The sequence below is a fragment of the Schistocerca cancellata genome, chromosome 1 (genome assembly GCF_023864275.1).
Source record: "Schistocerca cancellata isolate TAMUIC-IGC-003103 chromosome 1, iqSchCanc2.1, whole genome shotgun sequence".
Lineage (NCBI taxonomy): Eukaryota > Metazoa > Arthropoda > Insecta > Orthoptera > Acrididae > Schistocerca > Schistocerca cancellata.
The window spans coordinates 307,356,674-307,378,355 of record NC_064626.1 but is presented as its reverse complement, the minus strand read 5'-3'; the positions used below and the strand labels follow the sequence as shown (position 1 = coordinate 307,378,355).

Here is a 21,682-nt window from a genome sequence, read left to right as displayed (position 1 = left end):
GCATTTGTAGACTTGGAGAAAACTTGACAATGTTGACTGGAATACTCTCTTTCAAATTCTAATGATGGCAGGGGTAAAATACAGGGAGCGAAAGCCTATTTACAATTTGTACAGAAACCAGATGGCAGTTATAAGAGTCGAGGGGCATGAAGGGGAAGCAGTGGTTGGGAAGGGAGTGAGAGAGGGTTGTAGCCTTCCCCAATGTTATTCAATCTGTATACTGAGCAAGCAGTAAAGGAAACAAAGGAAAAATTCAGAGTAGGAATTAAAATCCATGGAGAAGAAATAAAAACTTTGAGGTTCGCCGATGACATGGTAATTCTGTCAGAGACAGTAAAGGATTTGGAAGAGCAGTTGAACGGAATGGACAGTGTCTTGAAAGGAGAATATAAGATGAACATCGTGTTGTTGTTGTGGTCTTCAGTCCAGAGACTGGTTTGATGCAGCTCTCCATGCTACTCTATCCTGTGCAAGCTTCTTCATCTCCCAGTACCTACTACAACCTACATCCTACTGAATCGGTTTAGTGTATTCATCTCTTGGTCACCCTCTACGATTTTTACCCTCCACGCTGCCCTCCAATACTAAATCGTTGATCCCTTGATGCCTCAGAACATGTCCTACCAACCGATCCCTTCTTCTACTCAAGTTGTGCCACAAATTTCTCTTCTCCCCAATTCTGTTCAATACCTCCTCATTAGTTATGTGATCTACCCATCTAATCTTCAGCATTCTTCTGTAACACCGCATTTCGAAAGCTTCCATTATCTTCTTGTCTGAACTATTTATCGTCCACTTTTCACTTCCATACATGGCTCCACTCCATACAAATACTTTCAGAAACGACTTCCTGACATTTAATTCTATTCTCGATGTTAACAAATTTCTCTTCTTCAGAAACGATTTCCTTGCCATTGCCAGCCTAGATTTTACATCCCCTCTACTTCGACCATCATCAGTTATTTTGCTCCCCAAATAGCAAAACTCCTTTACTACTTTAAGCGTCTCATTTCCTAATCTAATTCCCGCAGCATCACCCGATTTAATTCGACTACATTCCATTATCCTCGTTTTGCTTTTGTTGATGTTTATCTTATATGCTCTTTTCAACACACATTTCCTTCAGCTGCTCTTCCAGGTCCTTTGCTGTCTCTGACAGAATTACAATGTCTCACGGCGAACCTCAAGGTTTGTATTTCTTCTCCATGGATTTTAATTCCTACTCCGAATTTTTCTTTTGTTTCCTTTACTGCTTGCTCAATATATATTGAATAACATCTGGGATAGGCTACAACCCTGTCTCACTTTCCTTAATCTATTTTATAATATAAGTAGTAGGGTCAGTATTACCTCACGTGTTCCAACATTTCTACGGAATCGAAACTCATCCTCCCCGATGTTAGTATTTTGCAGCCTTGGATTATTAAACTGATAGTTCGGTAATTTTCACACCTGTCAACACCTGCTTTCTTTGGGATTGCTATTATTATATTCTTCTTGAAGTCTGAGGGTATTTAGCCTGTCTCGTACATCTTGCTCACTAGATGGTAGAGTTTTGTTAGGCCTGGCTCTCCCAGGGCTGTCAGTAGTTCAAATGGAATGTTGTCTACTCCTGGGGCCTTGTTTCGACTTAGTCCTTTCAGTGCTCTGTCAAACTCGTCACGCAGTATCGTATCTCCTATTTCATCTTCATCTACATCCTCTTCCATTTCTATAATATTGTACTCAAGAACATCGCCCTTGTATAGACCCTCTAAATACTCGTTCCACCTTTCTGCTTTGCCTTCTTTGCTTAGAACTGGGTTTCCATCTGAGCTCCTGATATTCATACAAGTGGTTCTCTTTTCTCCAAAGGTCTCTTTGATTTTCCTGTAGGCAGTATGTATCTTACCCCTAGTGATATGCAACCCTACATCCTCACATTTGTCCTCTAGCCATCCCTGCTGAGCCATTTTGCACTTCCTGTCGACCTCATTATTGAGACGTTTGTATTCCTTTTTGCCCGCTTCATTTCCCACATTTTTATATTTTCTCCTTTCATCAATTAAATTCAATATCTCTTCTGTTACCCAAAGATTTTTATTAGCCCTTGTCTTTTTACCTACTTGATACTCTGCTACCTTCACTATTTCGTCTCTCAAAGCTACCCATTCTTCTTCTACTGTTTTTCTTTCCCCCATTCTTGTCAATCGTTCCCTAATGCTCTCCGTGAAGCTCTCTACAACCTCTGGTCCTTTCAGTTTATCCAGGTTCCATCTTCTCAAATTTCCACCTTTTTTCAGTTTCTTCAGTTTTAATCTCCGGTTCATAACCAATAAATTGTGGTCAGATTCCACATCTTCCCTGGAAATATCTTACAATTTAAACCCTGGTTCCTAAATCTCTGTCTTACCATTATATATTCAATCTGATACCTTCTTGTATCTCCAGGCTTTTTCTATGTATACAGCCTTCTTTTATGATTCTTAAACCAAGTGTTTGCTACGATTAAGTTATGCTCTGTGCAAAATTATATCAGTCAGCTTCCTCTTTCATTTCTTACCCCCAATCCGTATTCACCTAGTACGTTTCCTTCTTTTCCTTTTCATACTATCGAATTCCAGTCACCCATGACTATTAAATTTTCGCCTCCCTTCACTATCTGAATAATTTTTTATCTCATCATACGTTTCATCAATCTCTTCGTCATCTGCAGAGCTATTTGGCATATAAACTTGTACTACTGTAGTAGGCGTTGGCTTCGTGCCTATCTTGGCCACAATAATGCGTTCATTATGCAGTTTGTAGTAGCTTACCCGCACTCCTATTTTTTTATTCATTGTTAAACCTACTCCTGCATTACCCCTATTTGATTTTTTATTTATAAACCTGTAGTCACCTGACCAGAAATCTTGTTCCTCCTGCCACCAAACTTCACTAATTCCCACTATGTCTAACTTTAACCTATCCATTTCCCTTTTTAAATTTTCTAACCTACTTGCCCGATTAAGGGATCTGACATTCCACGCTCCGTTCCGTAGAACGCCACTTTTCTTTCTCCTGATAACAACGTCCTCCTGAGCAGTCCCCTCCCGGAGATCCGATTGGGGGACTATTTGACCTCCGGAATATTTTACCCAAGAGGACGCCATCATCATTTAAGCATACAGTAAAGCTGCATGCCTTCGGGAAAAATGACGGCTGCAGTTTCCCCTTGATTTCAGCCGATCGCAGTACCAGCATAGCAAGGCCGTTTTGGTTACTGTTACAAGGCCAGATCAGTCAATCATCCAGACTGTTGCCCCTGCAACTACTGAAAAGGCTGTTGCCCCTCCTCAGGGACCACACGTTTGTCTGGTCTCTCGACACCCCTCAGTTGTGGTTGCACCTACGGTACGGTTATCTGTATCGCTGAGGCACGCAAGCCTCCCCACGAACGGCAACGTCCATGGTTCAAATGTTTCAAATGGTTCTGAGCACTAGGCGACTTAACTTCTCAGGTCATCAGTCGCTAGAACTCAGAACTAATTAAACCTAACTAACCTAAGGACATCACACACATCCATGCCCGAGGCAGGATTCGAACCTGCGACCGTAGCGGTCGCTCGGTTCCAGAATGTAGTGCCTAGAACCGCACGGCCACTCCGGCTGGCCGTCCATGGTTCATGGGGGGAGATGAACATCAACAAAAGCAAAATAAGGATAATGGAATGTAGTCGAATTAAATCGGGTGACGCTGCGGGAATTAGATTAGGAAATGAGACGCTTAAAGTAGTCAAGGGGTTTTGCTATTTGGGGAGCAAGATAACTGATGATGGTCGAAGTAGACGGGATATAAAATCTAGACTGGCAATGGCAAGGAAATCGTTTCTGAAGAAGAGAAATTTGTAACATCGAGTATAGATTTACATGTCAGGACGTCGTTTCTGAAAGTATTTATGTGGAGTGTAGCCATGTATGGAAGTGAAACATGGACAATAAATAGTTTAGACAAGAAGAGAATAGAAGCTTTCGAAGTGTGGTGCTACAGAAGAATGCTGAAAATTATGTGGGTAGACCACATAACTAATGAGCGGTATTGAATAGAATTGGGGAGAAGAGAAATTTGTGGCACAACTTGAGTAGAAGAAGGGATCGGTTGGTAGGACATGTTCTGAGGCATCAAGGGATCACCAATTTAGTATTGGAGGACAGCGTGGAGGGTAAAAATCGTAAAGGGAGACCGAGAGGTGAATACACTAAGCAGATTCAGAAGGATGTAGGTTGCAGTAGGTACTGGGAGATGAAGAAGCTTGCACAGGATAGAGTAGCATGGAGAACTGCATCAAACCAGTCTCTGGACTGAACACCACAACAACAAGAATCTGCGAACGAGTCTGATAGGCTACTGACGGCAGAGACTACGTAAACTGGTCGCAGGATAGGGCCCCAACGGCGAGACTGTCCAACAGAATCTTTATTTCCGTCAACGATCTTTCCTTTTTACACCTTTCAGTTTGATGACATTCTTCGTTCCACTGTAGAAGCTGGCTTCCCAAAGAGTCGTCAGGCGCATTTTGCCAGGTGCTTTGACAATATCCACTATTTCGGTTTTGAAACAAGTATAGCTTCTTACATCTTTCATCCCCAGTGTCAACCGAAAGCGTCGGTTTGTTTAGCGTTACAAACATAATGACTTTTGTGCCGAGTTTTACTCTCCCATTCGTCTTTTCCCGATCTGTATTAATCTTTTTGCTATATACAGTGTGTTACAAAAAGGTACGGCCAAACTTTCAGGAAATATTCCTCACACACAAAGAAAGGAAATGTGTTATGTGGACATGTGTCCGGAAACGCTTACTTTCCATGTTAGAGCTCATTTTATTACTTTTATTCAAATCACATTAATCATGGAATGGAAACACACACCAACAGAATGTACCAGCGTGACTTTAAACACTATGTTACAGGAAATGTTCAAAATGTCCTCCGTTAGCGAGGATACATGCATCCACCCTCCGTCGCATAGAATCCCTGATGCGCTGATGCAGCCCTGGAGAATGGCGTATCCTATCACAGCCGTCATCAATACGAGCACGAAGAGTCTTTACATTTGGTACCGGGGTTGCGTAGACAAGAGCTTTCAGATGTCCCCATAAATGAAAGTCAAGAGGGTTGAGGTCAGGAGAGCGTGGAGGCCGTGGAATTGGTCCGCCTCTACCAATCCGTCGGTCACCGAATCTGTTGTTGAGAACCGTACGTGTCGTGGTCAACGTTACCTTGTACAGCAGCAACTTCTCTGACGCTGACATTAAGGTTATCGTCAACTGCACGAAGAATTGCCTCGTCCATTGCAGGTGTCCTCGTCGTTCTAGGTCTTCCCTAGTCGCGAGTCATAGGCTGGAATGTTCCGTGCTCCCTAAGACGCTGATCAATTGCTTCGAACGTCTTCCTGTCGGGACACCTTCGTTCTGGAAATCTGTCTCGATACAAACGTACCGCGCCACGGCTATTGCCCCGTGCTAATCCATACATCAAATGGGCATCTGCCAACTCCGCATTTGTAAACATTGCACTGACTGCAAACCCACGTTCGTGATGAACACTAACCTGTTGATGCTACGCACTGATGTGCTTGATGCTAGTACTGTAGAGCAATGAGTCACATGTCAACACAAGCACCGAAGTCAACATTACCTTCCTTCAATTGGGCCAACTGGCGGTGAATCGATGAAGTACAGTACATACTAACGAAACTAAAATGAGCTCTAACATGGAAATTAAGCGTTTCCGGACACATGTCCACATAACATCTTTTCTTTATTTGTGTGTGAGGATTGTTTCCTGAAAGTTTGGCCGTACCTTTTTGTAACACCCTGTATATTAACGGGGACGGTAAAACACGAACAACAAACCATCTCCAGCAGTGACTGAACAGTGCTGCTGCATGGTAGTAGGAATCAGCACGGGCCATGGCGATGCTGTCGCAGTGGGGGTACTGCCTAATCTTCGTGTTTCACTCTCCCGGTTAATACGTGCCGAGAAATATCGCACTAGACTAATTTGGGACCGCTGTATCGTATGGCCACATAAAATTCCAGTTTAACAATGCTTTTTGTGTAACAGGAAACAAACCGATACTTTTCGTTGACATAGGACGTGGCATGGAAACACATTTGGGCTGACTCCATTTACACATTGCAAAAGCGAAATTGGAAATAGCTCCCGAAACCCCAGAGAAAATGCAACTGACGACTCTTCGGAGGCACACCATGTATGAGAAAAGGTGATCCGTTTTTGACTACACCTTCGAATCCTGTCTTTTTCCCTACAAAATCTTCTGTATCTATGTTCACCCACCTCACTTGCCAATCACCTTCTTTTGACAAACTTTTCGCGAGTACATATGCCTTTTCCCTTTCTGTAGTAAGTATTTTTCTTACTAGTTCAGAATCGATAACAGCACACCAAGATATTTTGGAAGTAAATAATTATGAAAATGATATCCAGTAACAGTGTTTCTGAGCTATATGTGTATCGCAGCCTAATTACTGCCTTCTCTCTTTACTAGCGTCTATCGCGACGTACGAGTCCGCTGTTTTCATAATTTGACAAACAGGATGGCCTTTCTGTCACCTCAGTCGTCAGTTACACTAATCGAGGGAAGAAGTGTGCACCATCCGTTTGAGAATCGTGTAAACTTCGTTTTGTATGTTAACATGCTTTAAATGTTTTTGTGTCGCCCACTATGAGCTGGTGTTTGGACAGCAGCCATGTATTTGTCCAAACGAGCGTGGAAAACCGCCGAATAACCACAGTCTCGCTGGCTGGATTTCTACGCAAACGGTTATTAATGCCCCACGTAAGATACGATTCCGGTCACGCTCGCCTCCCTATCTCACAAGTTGGTACGCTGCACGTCAACTTACACGGCCAGGTCAGGCTAGTTATCGTTCTGCGTTAATGTACTGTCACGTATATGCTAGCTCGACTGGTAAGTCCCTTCCGCTACAATATATAAGTCAAACAGAGTTCTCATCTGAAATACACTCCTGGAAATTGAAATAAGAACACCGTGAATTCATTGTCCCAGGAAGGGGAAACTTTATTGACACATTCCTGGGGTCAGATACATCACATGATTACACTGACAGAACCACAGGCACATAGACACAGGCAACAGAGCATGCACAATGTCGGCACTAGTACAGTGTATATCCACCTTTCGCAGCAATGCAGGTTGCTATTCTCCCATGGAGACGATCGTAGAGATGCTGGATGTAGTCCTGTGGAACGGCTTGCCATGCCATTTCCACCTGGCGCCTCAGTTGGACCAGCGTTCGTGCTGGACGTGCAGACCGCGTGAGACGACGCTTCATCCAGTCCCAAACATGCTCAATGGGGGACAGATCCGGAGATCTTGCTGGCCAGGGTAGTTGACTTACACCTTCTAGAGCACGTTGGGTGGCACGGGATACATGCGGACGTGCATTGCCTGTTGGAACAGCAAGTTCCCTTGCCGGTCTAGGAATGGTAGAACGATGGGTTCGATGACGGTTTGGATGTACCGTGCACTATTCAGTGTCCCCTCGACGATCACCAGTGGTGTACGGCCAGTGTAGGAGATCGCTCCCCACACCATGATGCCGGGTGTTGGCCCTGTGTGCCTCGGTCGTATGCAGTCCTGATTGTGGCGCTCACCTGCACGGCGCCAAACACGCATACGACCATCATTGGCACCAAGGCAGAAGCGACTCTCATCGCTGAAGACGACACGTCTCCATTCGTCCCTCCATTCACGCCTGCCGCGACACCACTGGAGGCGGGCTGCACGATGTTGGGGCGTGAGCGGAAGACGGCCTAACGGTGTGCGGGACCGTAGCCCAGCTTCATGGAGACGGTTGCGAATGGTCCTCGCCGATACCCCAGGAGCAACAGTGTCCCTAATTTGCTGGGAAGTGGCGGTGCGGTCCCCTACGGCACTGCGTAGGATGCTACGGTCTTGGCGTGCATCCGTGCGTCGCTGCGGTCCGGTCCCAGGTCGACGGGCACGTGCACCTTCCGCCGACCACTGGCGACAACATCGATGTACTGTGGAGACCTCACGCCCCACGTGTTGAGCAATTCGGCGATACGTCCACCCGGCCTCCCGCATGCCCACTATACGCCCTCGCTCAAAGTCCGTCAACTGCACATACGGTTCACGTCCACGCTGTCGCGGCATGCTACCAGTGTTAAAGACTGCCATGGAGCTCCGTATGCCACGGCAAACTGGCTGACACTGACGGCGGCGGTGCACAAATGCTGCGCAGCTAGCGTCATTCGACGGCCAACACCGCGGTTCCTGGTGTATCCGCTGTGCCGTGCGTGTGATCATTGCTTGTACAGCCCTCTCGCAGTGTCCGGAGCAAGTATGGTGGGTCTGACACACCGGTGTCAATGTGTTCTTTTTTCCATTTCCAGGAGTGTACGACGTAATTCGAGTTTATAACTATCAATGATTAAACTCACTTTCTTTGCTCTATAGGTTAAAAGGAATGATTCGTTGACATGCCTTAATGCCACTGTTGATCTTGTGCATAAATTGAGCTGGTTCAGTGAACAGCTGAATTCCTGGTCATATCAGATCATCAGGGAAGACATGAAGAGATTGACTCGTTTTCTGTATCCTGGACAGGCTGAAAGTACGAAGATTATTTGCAGAATGCATTTTCAGTGGGGCAACAAACATTTACAAGTCCATTTATTGCTTATAAAGTGGATTTGTATTTGTATGCGTAGAAGAACGTTCAGGTGGGTCATTCACTTAAAAAGCGAACAGGAGCATCGTGTCAACTGAGCCAAAGAATCCTGACGTTACTGGTGCCATATTTGCCGATATTGCGCGTGATTTGAACGCTACCTGCGATTTAGAGTGTACAATCGCCTACGAGTCATTAAACTTGTGATAGTAGGTTACTCCATCAACTAACCTATAAACACAAAAAGTAGTATTTCAAAAGGTCGAAACTACATTTAAGACATTTTGAAAGAAATGAAAAGACGACCTCACCCTCATAGTAACTGTTGATGAGACGTGGATCCATCACTACGAAGCACAGAGTAAGCAGCAGAGCACGGTGTAGAGACATCCACATTCACCTACAGTATGAGTCAAGCTTCTGCAGGGACGTTGGTGATGGCAATGTATTGGAATATGAAATATCCACTACTGATTTATTACACTCCTAAAGGTCAAACAGCGAAGAATGACAGCTTCTGAGATCTACTGCGAGACCTGAACCCCAATACAAGAACGAACGGGACAGTGTAGCTTTGAAAAGATGTAATTTGGTTCAGGATAATAGCTATCTTCACAAGCCTGGAATAACAATCCAAAGCATCCAAGATCTCGGTATTGAGCTAGGAGATCACCTACCGTACAGACCTGACCAAGCCCCAAGTGGTTTTCACATATTTTATCTAACCAAGGAGCAACGACGCGAAGCAAAATTTTCGTAATAAGACGAAGTAATGGAGGCGATGCGCGATGCACCACGACTGAATGCTGTTTACCAATTTTATATTTTAATCATCATCTTCTTCTTCCTTCCTTCCTTTATTCCTTTCTAGGCTAAAGCCTGTTTCCTTCGGTACCCTTCAGCCTACCCTGAGGGTGTCGCTCCATTTTCTCCTTGGACACAATATATTTCTTTCACCAGCTGGTAATTTATTTCTTACGATTTTCACAATCTTCCTTTCATCCATCTTGTATAGGTGCTCGTTCCATTCATGCTTTTATAATGATTTCACATCTGTCTCGCGGTGTCTTCTTAGTAATCCTTCAGAGAATTTTCACTTCCGAGGTTTCCAACAGTCATTTTGTTTTTGATGTATCATAGTTGGTTTCACTATCGTTTTGAATATTCTTGCCTTTGCATCTACACTGAAGAACCAAATATCGTGTAGGGCCCCCGCAAGCAAGGAGAAATGCCGCAACACGAAATAGCATGGACTCGACTAATGTCTTAAGTAGTGCTGGAGGGAACTGAAACCATAAATCCTGAAGGACTGTCCATGAATCCATAAGAGTACGAGGGGGTGAAGAGCTCTTCTGAACAGCACGTTGCAAGACATCCAAGATATGCTCATTAACATTCATGTTTGGGGAATTTGGTGACCAGCGCTAGTGTTTTAACGCAGAAGAGTGCTCCTGGAGCCATTCTGTAGCAATTCTGGACATTGGGCGTCGCACTGTCCTGCTGGAATTGCCCAAGTCAATCGCAGTGCGCAATAGACATCAGTGGGTGTGGGTAACCAGACAGGATGTTTATGTACCTGTCAGAGTTGTATCTGGACGTAACAGGGGTTCCGTATCACACCAACTACACATGTCGCACAGCATTACAGAGCCTGCACCAGCTGAACAGTCTCCTGCTGACATGCAGGGTCCACGGATTCATGAGGTTGTCTCCATACCCGTACACGTCCATGCGCTCTAACCAATTTGAAAGGAGACACGTCCGATCAGGAAACATGTTTACAGTCAAAACAGTCCAATGACGGTGTCGACAGGCCCAGGCGAGGCGTAAAGCTTTGAGTCGTGCAGTCATCAAGGGTACAAGAGTGGGCCTTCGGCTCCGAAAGACCATATCGATGAAGCTTCGGTGAATGGTTCGCACGCTAACACGCATTGAAATCTGCAGCAATTTGCGGAAGGGTTGCACTTCTGTTATGTCGAACGATTCGCTTCAGTTATCGTCGGTCCCGTTCCAGTACGGTCTTTCTCCGGCCGCAGAGATGTCGGAGATTTGATGTTTTACCAGATTCCTGATACTCACAGTCCACTCGCGAAATGGTCCTACGGGAAAATCCCCACTTTATCGCTACCTCGGAGATGCTGTGTTCTATCGCTCGTGCGCCGGCTGTAACAGCACGTTCAAACTCACTTAAATCTCGATAACCTGCGACAGATACTTTTTGTATTATACATGCGCTGCCGACCGCAGCGGCGTATTCTGTTTGTTTAGATGTCTCTGTATTTGAATTCGCATTCCTATACCAGTTTCTTTGGTGCTTCAGTGTATATGCTTCTTTTTCGAAACAGTACCGTTTAGATACCCTGAACTTTATTTGCTTTTGCTACTTGTTCTCTGACTTGCTCTCGACGTTTCCATTGCTGGACAGTTCAACACCAAGATACTTAAATGTCATTTTTCCGTCTACCTCTAGTTGTACCTAACTGGATCCACAGATTTGGTCATACGTGTTGGATGTTTGTGTGGATATGACCCTATTTATAATAAAATTATAAACAGCCGACCAGTTGCAATGGGTAAAGAAATTCTTTACCTAGGTTTTGACAAATATAAATTTGTCTTTTTCAGAAGGTAACCTGAGGGGAATGAACAGCATAGCTTGGATTAGAAAAGTATGAAACTTATAAGCCAAGAACAAATTTTAAGAGAAATTAGAGAACTCTTGCATTACAGAAGTATAATGACGTCGACTGGTACTTACAATTTCACATTAGTAAGGACTAATGTACCATCGCCGTTTTTACAATTGTCGGCATAGATCCATGTGTCAAAAATAAAATATAGGCCTGGAATTAGGGTTTGTCACGTTAATATAAAACAGCTCATGGATCTTGCAGAGCTCACAACCGACTGAGTGTAAGCGGCGAGCGTAGTTACTCTGGAAACAGGGCAGGTGGCGCTCGTGCCGAGAAACATGTGCCAATCGGCGTACAAAGGCAATGTGTAAATTATTAGTATTAATAACGTCCTTAGGTAGAGTAACAATAAAAAAAGGAAGGAAATTAACACTACCATTATAACAGTATGGGAGCATTGGTACAAATAATGTAGTTATACGTCAAAAAAGGCAGGTGGCCACTGGGCGTAAGTTTCTCGGCGTTTCTCTAATTTGTGTTAAAATTTATTCTTGGCTTATAAGTTTCATACTTTTCTAATGTAAGCTATGATGTTCATTGCCCTTAGGTTACCTTCTGAAGAAGACAAATTTATATTTGCCGAGACCTAGGTAAAGAATTTCTTTATACATTGCAACTGGTCGGCTGTTTATAATTTTATTACGTGAAACCGTTGCTGTTGTGCAGCTATGTTTAAAATATTGACCCTATTTATGTTTCCGGTTGCCACGTTAAATATGTGTAAAAATGCCTGCGGATTATCTTTACTGTCTGCTAGCAGAACTGCATCGTCGGCACAAAAAATTGTCTTTATTTCCTGACTATCTATCGCAGAGTTCTCCCTCTTCTCGTTTGAATTTAGTTGCGGTGGTTGCTCGGTGAGCGATGTCGGAACACTGTCTGCAGCGGCTGTTACAGGCGGCGTCGCTGGGGGAGTCGGGCCCGCTGCGGCGCTTCCACAGCCGGCTGCTGCGAGTGCCGGCGCCGGGCTGCGAGCGGGAGGCCTTCGGCTCGGACGGCTACTGGGCGTGCGCGGTGCGCCAGCTGGCCTTCAACCTGCACCACCAGGCGGGCACCTGCGCCATGGGCGCCGTCGTCGACAGCCGGCTGCGCCTGCGCGGCGTGCGGGGCGCGCGCGTCGTCGACGCCTCAGTTATGCCCGCCGTGCCGTCGGGACACACCGCCGCGCCCGTCTACATGATCGCCGAGAAGGCCGCCGACATGATCAAGCAGGACTGGGGGCAGCCCATCCAGTAGCTCCCTCCAAAAGACCACACGTCACCAAATTTCGTGGTACAAACCAGACGCTCCCATACAGCATTTTGCCAAATATCGGACTGGTGCATGCCGCGCATTGGCGTCTAAAACAAAAAATGGTTCAAATGGCTCTGAGCACTATGGGACTTAACATCTATGGTCATCAGTCCCCTAGAACTTAGAACTACTTAAACCTAACTAACCTAAGGACAGCACACAACACCCAGCCATCACGAGGCAGAGAAAATCCCTGACCTCGCCGGGAATCGAACCCGGGAACCCGGGCGTGGGAAGCGATAACGCTACCGCACGACCACGAGATGCGGGCGTCTAAAACATTCCTCCTGCAGACTACCATCTGTAAATTGTGAATTACTCTCGAAGAAACTATTCTACTTCCTTGAGAGTACGCAAAAGTTTCCTTAGTTGATTTTCGAATGTAGAACAAACTGGATCGATAACAATCAGTTTTAACGACTGTGTTCCAATTACATCTTCTCAGTTTGCAAGCCGCTTCACTCCAATTAAAAAACTCGAGCTTTCGATAGTTGTGTCTGCCATCGACTTTCTTTCTTTCTTGGGGCCTGTGTCCCGCTCCAACGCTGGTCGGCTTTGTTAGTACGGATTTTTTAGTGTTAATGGCAGAGGGTGCCATTCCTGACACCACCCCGAACCCACCTCCGGGACGGAAGTAGTGTACCCCAGGTGTCTGCGTCTAATGTAAGTCAGGAAACAGTGCGAACGTTTTCAAATATTTGTGAAGCGTGTAACGGAGGTGGAACTTGGGGATCAGCCAAGTATTCACCTAGTGGGATGTGAAAAACCGCCTAAAAACCACATTCAGGCTGGCCGTCATACCGACCCTCGTCGTTAATCGGCCGGGCGGATTCGATCCGGGGCCGGCGCGCCTACCAGAGTCCAGGAAGCAGCGCATTAGCGCTCTCGGCTACCCTAGCGAGTACTGTGTCTGCCGTCGTCGTCAGGAGTTAAAATCACTGACTGCCGCGGCCGATATGATGTTCTGCTAAGGAGTCTGTGATGATTAACCAGAATTACATATTTCTCTCTTACAGGGGGGCGAAAAGCAGAACTTCTCTCATCGAGCGAGTTAGCGCAGTGTTACCACTCTACATCTACATCTACATCCATACTCCGCAAGCCACCTGTCGGTGTGTGGCGGAGGGTACCTTGAGTACCTCTATCGGTTCTCGCTTCTATTCCAGTCTCGTATTGTTCGTGGGAAGAAGGATTGTCGGTATGCCTCTGTGTGGGCTCTAATCTCTCTGATTTTATCCTCATGGTCTCTTCGCGAGATATACGTAGGAGGGAGCAATATACTGCTTGACTCTTCGGTGAAGGTATGTTCTCGAAACTTTGACAAAAGCCCGTACCGAGCTACTGAGCGTCTCTCCTGCAGAGTCCTCCACCGGAGTTTATCTATCATCTCCGTAACGCTTTCGCGATTACTAAATGATCATGTAACGAAGCGCGCTGCTCTCCGTTGGATCTTCTCTCTGTCTTCTATCAACCCTATCTGGTACGGATCCCACACTGCTGAGCAGTATTCAAGCAGTGGGCGAACAAGCGTACTGTAACCTACTTCCTTTGTATTCGGATTGCATTTCCTTAGGATTCTTCCCATGAATCTCAGTCTGGCATCTGCTTTACCGACGATCAACATTATATGATCATTCCATTTTAAATCACTCCTAATGCGTACTCCCAGATAATTTATGGTATTAACTGCTTCCAGTTGCTGACCTGCTATTTTGTAGCTAAATGATAAAGGATCTATCTTTCTGTGTATTCGCAGCACATTACACTTGTCTATATTGAGATTCAATTGTCATTCCCTGCACCATGCGTCAATTCGCTGCAGATCCTCCTGCATTTCAGTACAATTTTCCATTGTTACAACCTCTCGATACACCACAGCATCATCTGCAAAAAGCCTCAGTGAACTTCCGATGTCATCCACAAGGTCATTTATGTATATTGTGAATAGCAACGGTCCTATGACACTCCCCTGCGGCACACCTGAAATCACTCTTACTTCGGAAGACTTCTCTCCATTGAGAATGACATGCTGCGTCCTGTTATCTAGGAACTCTGGACTCGCTTTCCGAAAGACGACGGTTCAAAAAAAAGAATGGATGAAACTTCCTGGCAGATTAAAACTGTGTGCCCGACCGAGACTCGAACTCGGGACCTTTGCCTTTCGCGGGCAAGCGCTCTACCATCTGAGCTACCGAAGCACGACTCACGCCCGGTACTCACAGCTTTACTTCTGCCAGTAGGTTCGCAGGAGAGCTTCTGTAAAGTTTGGAAGGTAGGAAACGAGGTACTGGCAGAAGTAAAGGTATGAAGACAGAGATTGGAATACATCCAGCAGATAATTGAGGATGTAGGTTTCAAAGTGCTACTCTGAGATGAAGAAGTTGGAGCAGGAGCGAAATTCGTGGTGGGATGCTTCAAACCAGAATAAAACCGTTGACAGAGTCGTCATAACGGAGACGAACGGAAACATAGCAAGAAACTTTGCGAAATGGCGTTGGAAGAGCCTGAAGACCCTGCATACTTTCTTTACGTTCCGATGGTGGAGTATCATATGTCATTAGTGTATCTTCATAAAAACTGTATGGGAACTACAATATGGCTACAAAGGTGATAAAAGATAGATATAAAATTTAACCCTCCGATTAACTACACATTTGAAGGACAGGAGGTAATATTAGATTCGTTCACATGGAAATAACTGCAATACAAGTACGAGTTTGGTCACAGTTTTGAGACCACAAAAAGTGACTAAGTACGAATTACATAGAGCTCTTCGCCACACACATTCCAAAATTATAAAACACAATAGGAGAAACACGTCCTCACAATCAACAACCTGCGATATTATTCGAGAACAATCATAATAGCCTAGTAAAGAATCGCCCCAAAATATCAGTTTTGACAGCAGAAATTAACACACAAATTAATAGCAATAAGATAAATACCATTAATAAGGCATAAAATAACCACAAAACCAACAGTGTCGTTTTAGAAAAAAAGTTTTCGTTCTAAATTATATAAAGCGGTGTATTGTGAGAACTCATTATTACTCGCGTATATTCATTATTACTCGCGTATATATAAAGCGGTGTATTGTGAGAACTCATTATTACTCGCGTATGACAAACTGTACTAAACTAACAACTGAATTTCAGGTATTTCAGGTAGCAGACACCTACATGAACATCAATATGTGCTTTTAAAGTTCGCATTTTATTAAAATGTTTTGAATATATTGATAACAGCCCCAGAAATACATCTACTGTCATGTGACATTGAAGGGAAGCTACTGCTAGTAAAACTTTACTGGTACACGTACTGAGGGTGACCAGCTCTTCCATATTTCCCGAGATCTCCCGTGTTATAGCACTATTTTTTTAATCCTTTCGACTCTCTTATTGTCCTCTTGTTCCTCCCAAATATTTCGTCAGTGGTCGTTGTTACAATAATTATTAATTCCCTAAAGTTCTATTGATAGTTCAGTTTACCTGACAGATGTACACTATGTGATCAAAATACGTTTTTCAAATTAGGTGCATTGTGCTGCCTCCTACTGCCAGGTACTCCATAACGGCGACCTCAATAGTCGGTAGACATCATGAGAGAGCAGAATGGAACGCCCGGCGGAACTCACAGACTGCGATCGTGATCAGGTGATTGGGTGTCACTTGTGTCATACGTCTGTATGCGAGATTTACACACTCCTGAACAACCCTTTGTCCACTGCTTCCGAAGTGATAGTGAAGTGGAAACGTCAAGGGACACGTACAGCACAAAAGCGTACAGGCCGACTTCGTCTGTTGACTGATAGAGACCGCCGACAGTTGAAGGGGGGTCGTAATATGTAATAGGCGGATATCTATCCAGACCATCACACAGGAATTCCAAATTGCATCAAGATACACTGCAAGTACTATGACAGTTAGGCGGAGTTGGGAAAACTTGGATTTCTTGATCGAGCGGCTGCTCATAAGCCACACATCACGCCGGTAAATGCCAAACGACGCCTCGCTTGGTGTAAGGAGCGCAAACACTGGACGATTTAACAGTGGATAAACGTTGTGTGTAGTGACGAATCACGATACACAACGTGGCGATCCGTGGCAGAGTGTGGATATGGTGAATGCCCGGTGAACGTCACTGCCAGCGTGTGTAGTATAAACAGTAAAATTCCGAGTCAGTGGTATTATGGTGTGGTTGTGTTTTTCATGAAGGGGGCTTGAACCCCTTGTTGTTTTTTATGGCAATATCGCAGTACAGGCCTACATTGATGTTTTAAGCACCTTTTTATTTCCCATTGTTGAAGAGCAATACGGGGATGGCGATTGCATCTTTCAACACGATCGAGCACCTGTTCATAATGCATGGCCTGTGGTAGAATGGTTTCACGACAATAACATCCCTGTAGTGGACTGGTACTACAATTATTAGCCCTTATTTCATCAATGGTAGTCTAAACGGCACAGCGTATGCCAACTTCCTCAGACTAATTCTTCCTCCTCTTCAGGATGAAGGACCACTGACAACCAGATTGCATATGTGGTATCAACACGATGGATGTCCAGCACATAATGCATTGCGTCCACGTCGTGTTCTGAACCGAAGGTATCATGGCCTCCTACGTCTCCTGACCTAAAGCCTCTGGACTTTTTTCTTTGGGGACTCATTAAAGACGTTGTCTATCTCGATATTCCAATCACTTCAGAGGAAATGCAGGAACGTATCGCGCTTGCTTGTAATTCTCTTCACCAGGCAACACTGGAAGCAGTAAATAATTCTTTCATTCAACGAGTGAAGAAGTGTTTCGGTATCCAGGGTCACCACTTTGAGCACCATTAAATCTTCTACTCCTGGACAATGGTACAGGAGATTCAAAGTCAATTTTGTGTTTTCTTTTTACTTGGTTTTTATTTGTTTTCTGACAACTCCAGCAAGTGGACGAGTTTGTGATCCCGGGCTCGAAATCAATGTTGTGTTTCAGTGAATAGTACACTGTGATGCATTATTGAATAGGAATTTAGGAGAGAAAATTAATTACCGAATAAAGAATACAGGTTGCCATTTAAAAAAGTCATACCATTGTTCATATCTTTGTAAAAAACGAAGCTAGAACGAACGCAATCGTGCTGATTGATGTCCCCGTGACGGCTAAAGAACATTTGTTTGAAACATTTTGTAATTTCCATCTGGACAAACAGTTATTTAGGGTGGTCAAGATAAATGGGACACCCTGTGTATTGTTTCATTGACTCATTAGTTCGTGGTTTAATAAAACACCTAAAAATGTAAACATTATTTATCATTCGTAGTTTAAAAAAAGGGAAGTGTTCGAAGCTAATTCTTTTTCATACTGAAGTTTACTTAGACACTAATAATGATTAGTGTGGGGGGGGCAAGCTAATATCTTATCGCACTCAGGGGTATTAGTCTCAGAAATATTGGGAACCACTGCTTTAGATCTGCAGAAATTTTAAGACATAACACGGCTCGAGCAAAATTGCGCTCTTCCGGAACCAAAGAACAAGAATGAGACCGAAGTGCGTCATCGAGCTGCTGGGACTTCCGCATGGCTGCCTCAGCGCGTTATGAAGACCGCCAGGAATGCAATATGAGCCCCACCTGAGCGGCGATGTGTTCGTCAGGCAGGCGGTGGCCAAGTTCATTTTAGACTGCCTCGCTCCCACTTTACGGAAATAATTCGGAGTGACGAGAGCAAGTAGATCCGCACTCTAAAGCCGCAGCTTGTGGTTCACTCGGAATGTTAGACGTGCTAACGAGGGGAATATAACCTTGTAAGAAAGCGTAAAAACGAAACGGGAAATGGAGAACATACAATCGAACTCATTAACAAGTAGATGTATGTGCTGCGAAGTAAGTTAAAAGTATTGAGTCAAGCAAACTATTCGTCATATTTCTCTGTATTTCCCAAGCCTGTAATTTCCCTAACCGCTGCAGTGTCAAGGCGGCACGGGAACCCATCATTGCCCTCTTGTGCAAAAGAAAGTGCTTTGCCGTTATCCATTACCTTACTTTCATCAACTGTCAAACATATCTGTATCTTATAGATGACAGTGATGAGTGATTCTGTAATGCTGAGTTGTACTTGGATCAGTGTGGCATGAAAGGAAGTGGATTTATGAAAGCTGGTACTCTGTAACCTGCATCTATGTATAAACTCCTTACTGTGCACGGTGGAACGTGTTTTGTGTACCAACGCCTTTTCCCCCTCTTCTGTTCCAGTTGCGTATGGTTCGAGGGGAGAACGCTTGCTGGTAAGTCTCCATGCGGGCTCAGATGTCTCTAATTTTATCTTAGTGGTCTTTACGGGAGATATACATAGGAGGACGTAATATATTGTTTGACATTCGTAGGAATGTTCGCTCTCGGAACATAGGGTGATGCAGATCGCCTATCTTGCAGTGACTGCCACTGAGTTGACTGAGCATCTCCTTGACGCTTTCGCGCTTACTAAAGGAACCTGTTACGAAACCCGCTGCTATTCTTCGGATCCTCTCTATTTCCTGTATCAGTCCTGTTTGGTAAGGATCCTATATTGACGAACAAAATTGGAGTATTGGTGGAACGAGTGTTTGGTAAGCTACTTCCTTAGTTGATGTGATACATTTCTTGAGAATTCTCACTCTTGAATCTGCCTTACTGACAGTTAGTTTCATGTGGTCGTTCCATTTCAAACAGTCCGTACGCATTCCCGTAGATATTTTACGGAAGTAATTGCTTCGAGTGATTATTCCGCAGTTTTATAATCAAACGGTAAAGAGTCTTTCTGTCTATGTGGTCGCAATATTCGCTATACGTGAGATTTGTATATGTTGAGAGTCAATTGCCACTGCTTGCACCAAGCATCGATCCTCTGCAGGTCTTCCGGCATTTTGTTAACTTTTCCAGCGTCGCTGTTTAACCATGAAAAGTCTCATGGAATTTCCGGCGTTACCTTCTATGTCATTTATTTATATTATGAGAAGTAATCGTCCTATAACACTGCCCTAGAGCATTACCGACTTTGCCTTTACGTCTGAAGACTTCTCACAGTTCAGAATAACTTGCTCTGTTCTGTTTGCAACAAACTATTCAGTCCAGTCACACAGTCGGCGTGATATTCCGTACGTTCGTATTTTGTTTAGACGGCAGTGTGGAAACGTATCGAATGCCTTCCCGAAGTCAAGGAATATGGTATTCATCTAGGCGTTTGTATCTGCTGCTCTCTGTGTCTCGAGGACGAAGAGAGCGATCTGGGTGTCACACGATCGTTATTTTCGGAACCCAGGTTGGTTCCTATCGCGCATATTTCCGTCTACACTAATAATATAATACGGGGGCATAAAATAGTACACCACCCCGCAAGTCCTCATTTGTGAACCATCAACATCACAGCGCCTTAAGCGTCGACAAGATTGCGGCGATGTATGGTATTTAATCCTCGTTGTTCCCAAACAGTTTAGAAATCGGGAACTCGTTACGATATCTTTTTACTTTTCCTTCTAATACTGGGGATGGTTTTTTCCAAAAGCCTGGAATCAACCAAGATTCGCATCATTGCCTTAAAACGTAATATTTTGTGCTTTCCATCAATCATTACATATGAATAATGGTATGGTTTCTTTAAGAGGATCAGAAGTGACGTCTTTGCCTATCTTTGGCCAGTTAAGCCTATTATGAAGAACGGCAGATTGTCTTTATCGTTGCGTCGACGACACGGTCATTAGAGGCAAAGTACAAGCTCGAATTGAGAAAATATGAAGGCTACCGATGATACGCTTTCAGAGGGAACATCCTGGACTTCGAATGGTGCAAGAGAGGGTTTCACTCAATGTGACACGCTACAGTGACACGCTAAATTACTATACGAAGATAAGCTGTGAATGCACTGTCTCCCTAGAATGAATCACTTTTTTTTAATATCTGAAAGTTCATTATATTTTTCAGAGCCATAGGTGCTTCAAAGAATAACTTATGTACATTCCCAGAGTAGCCAAATCACAAAACTGCTTCTTACAATACTCTAGTTCAATGTTCATAAACGACTACGCTGGAAAAAACAATTAAAGAGCCACTTTTTGAAATCCCGTCATTTCTCCTTTTTGCCACACGGCAGTGTAAAATTTGGCTGAAAGATGTCTACAACCTTCCTCTGTAACGGTACAAAAGCGTGACGCCCTCAGCCATCACCCTCGGGTTCCGAAACACTTCAGACGCTAAGGCGCCTATAAAAATGAAAAAAACGGCCAGAGATCAGAAGTTCACATGAGGTGTAAGATCATCGAATTTCATCATAATTCTGCTCAATGCAAGGCTCCGTTGCAGGATATGGGGACCATCTACAGGGGAACTCTCAGAAGGATGTACCAGATGGGCTGCAGGTCTACACCACTCACTTGACCAGACTTTCCCTCTGAGCTGCAGCAACTAGACGCCAAGCACCCACAGAGGCAGCATAGATGTGATTACCCAAGACATACCTCCAACAGCGACTGTTTTATAATATGACTTTAAAGTGGAAGAGGAGAAATACCGTGTTGAGCAAGGTTCAGGAGAAGCACTATTGCGAACAAACAGTTAACATCTAGAAAATAGACTGAGAACCCTCAGTCTGGGACCGCTTAGTAAGTGTGAGTTCCCACTGAAAGTCAGGTCCACGAAAACGAAAAGATGATTCAATATAAGAACAGCCAGGATTGGGTAATTTAAATAAACTGGAAGTTTGAAAAAGAAATTCGACTGTGCTTTCGAGATTCTGCTTCACTGCCCACAGAATGAGATAGAAAAAGAGTGAGAAGCCTTTTTCCAGCACTGCAGCATCTTTTAAGGAATACTTTTATTGGTCGGCACCCAGAACATCCGTAGCCCAGCACATAAAAAGAACGCAGATCTCAGAAATATGAGTATTTCTTTAAGTAGCCACTAATTACAAAATTACTTCGTCTCCGGGAGCCTTCACCGTCGGACTACTGTGAGATGGAGCCGTGACGGCGAGACGAT

At 44.4% G+C, this 21,682-nt stretch overlaps 1 protein-coding gene across 1 annotated transcript in view; it reads left to right on the top strand.

Moving 5' to 3' along the window:
- The window catches only part of LOC126172829 (glucose dehydrogenase [FAD, quinone]-like), a 220,730-nt gene extending 208,102 nt beyond the window's left edge, over positions 1-12,628 (top strand). Inside the window, exon 6 of the mRNA XM_049920913.1 lies at positions 12,290-12,628. Within this exon, the coding sequence (XP_049776870.1) occupies positions 12,290-12,628 (339 nt within the window). The remainder of the gene's footprint in view (positions 1-12,289) is intronic.
- The last annotated feature ends 9,054 nt before the right edge of the window (positions 12,629-21,682 follow it).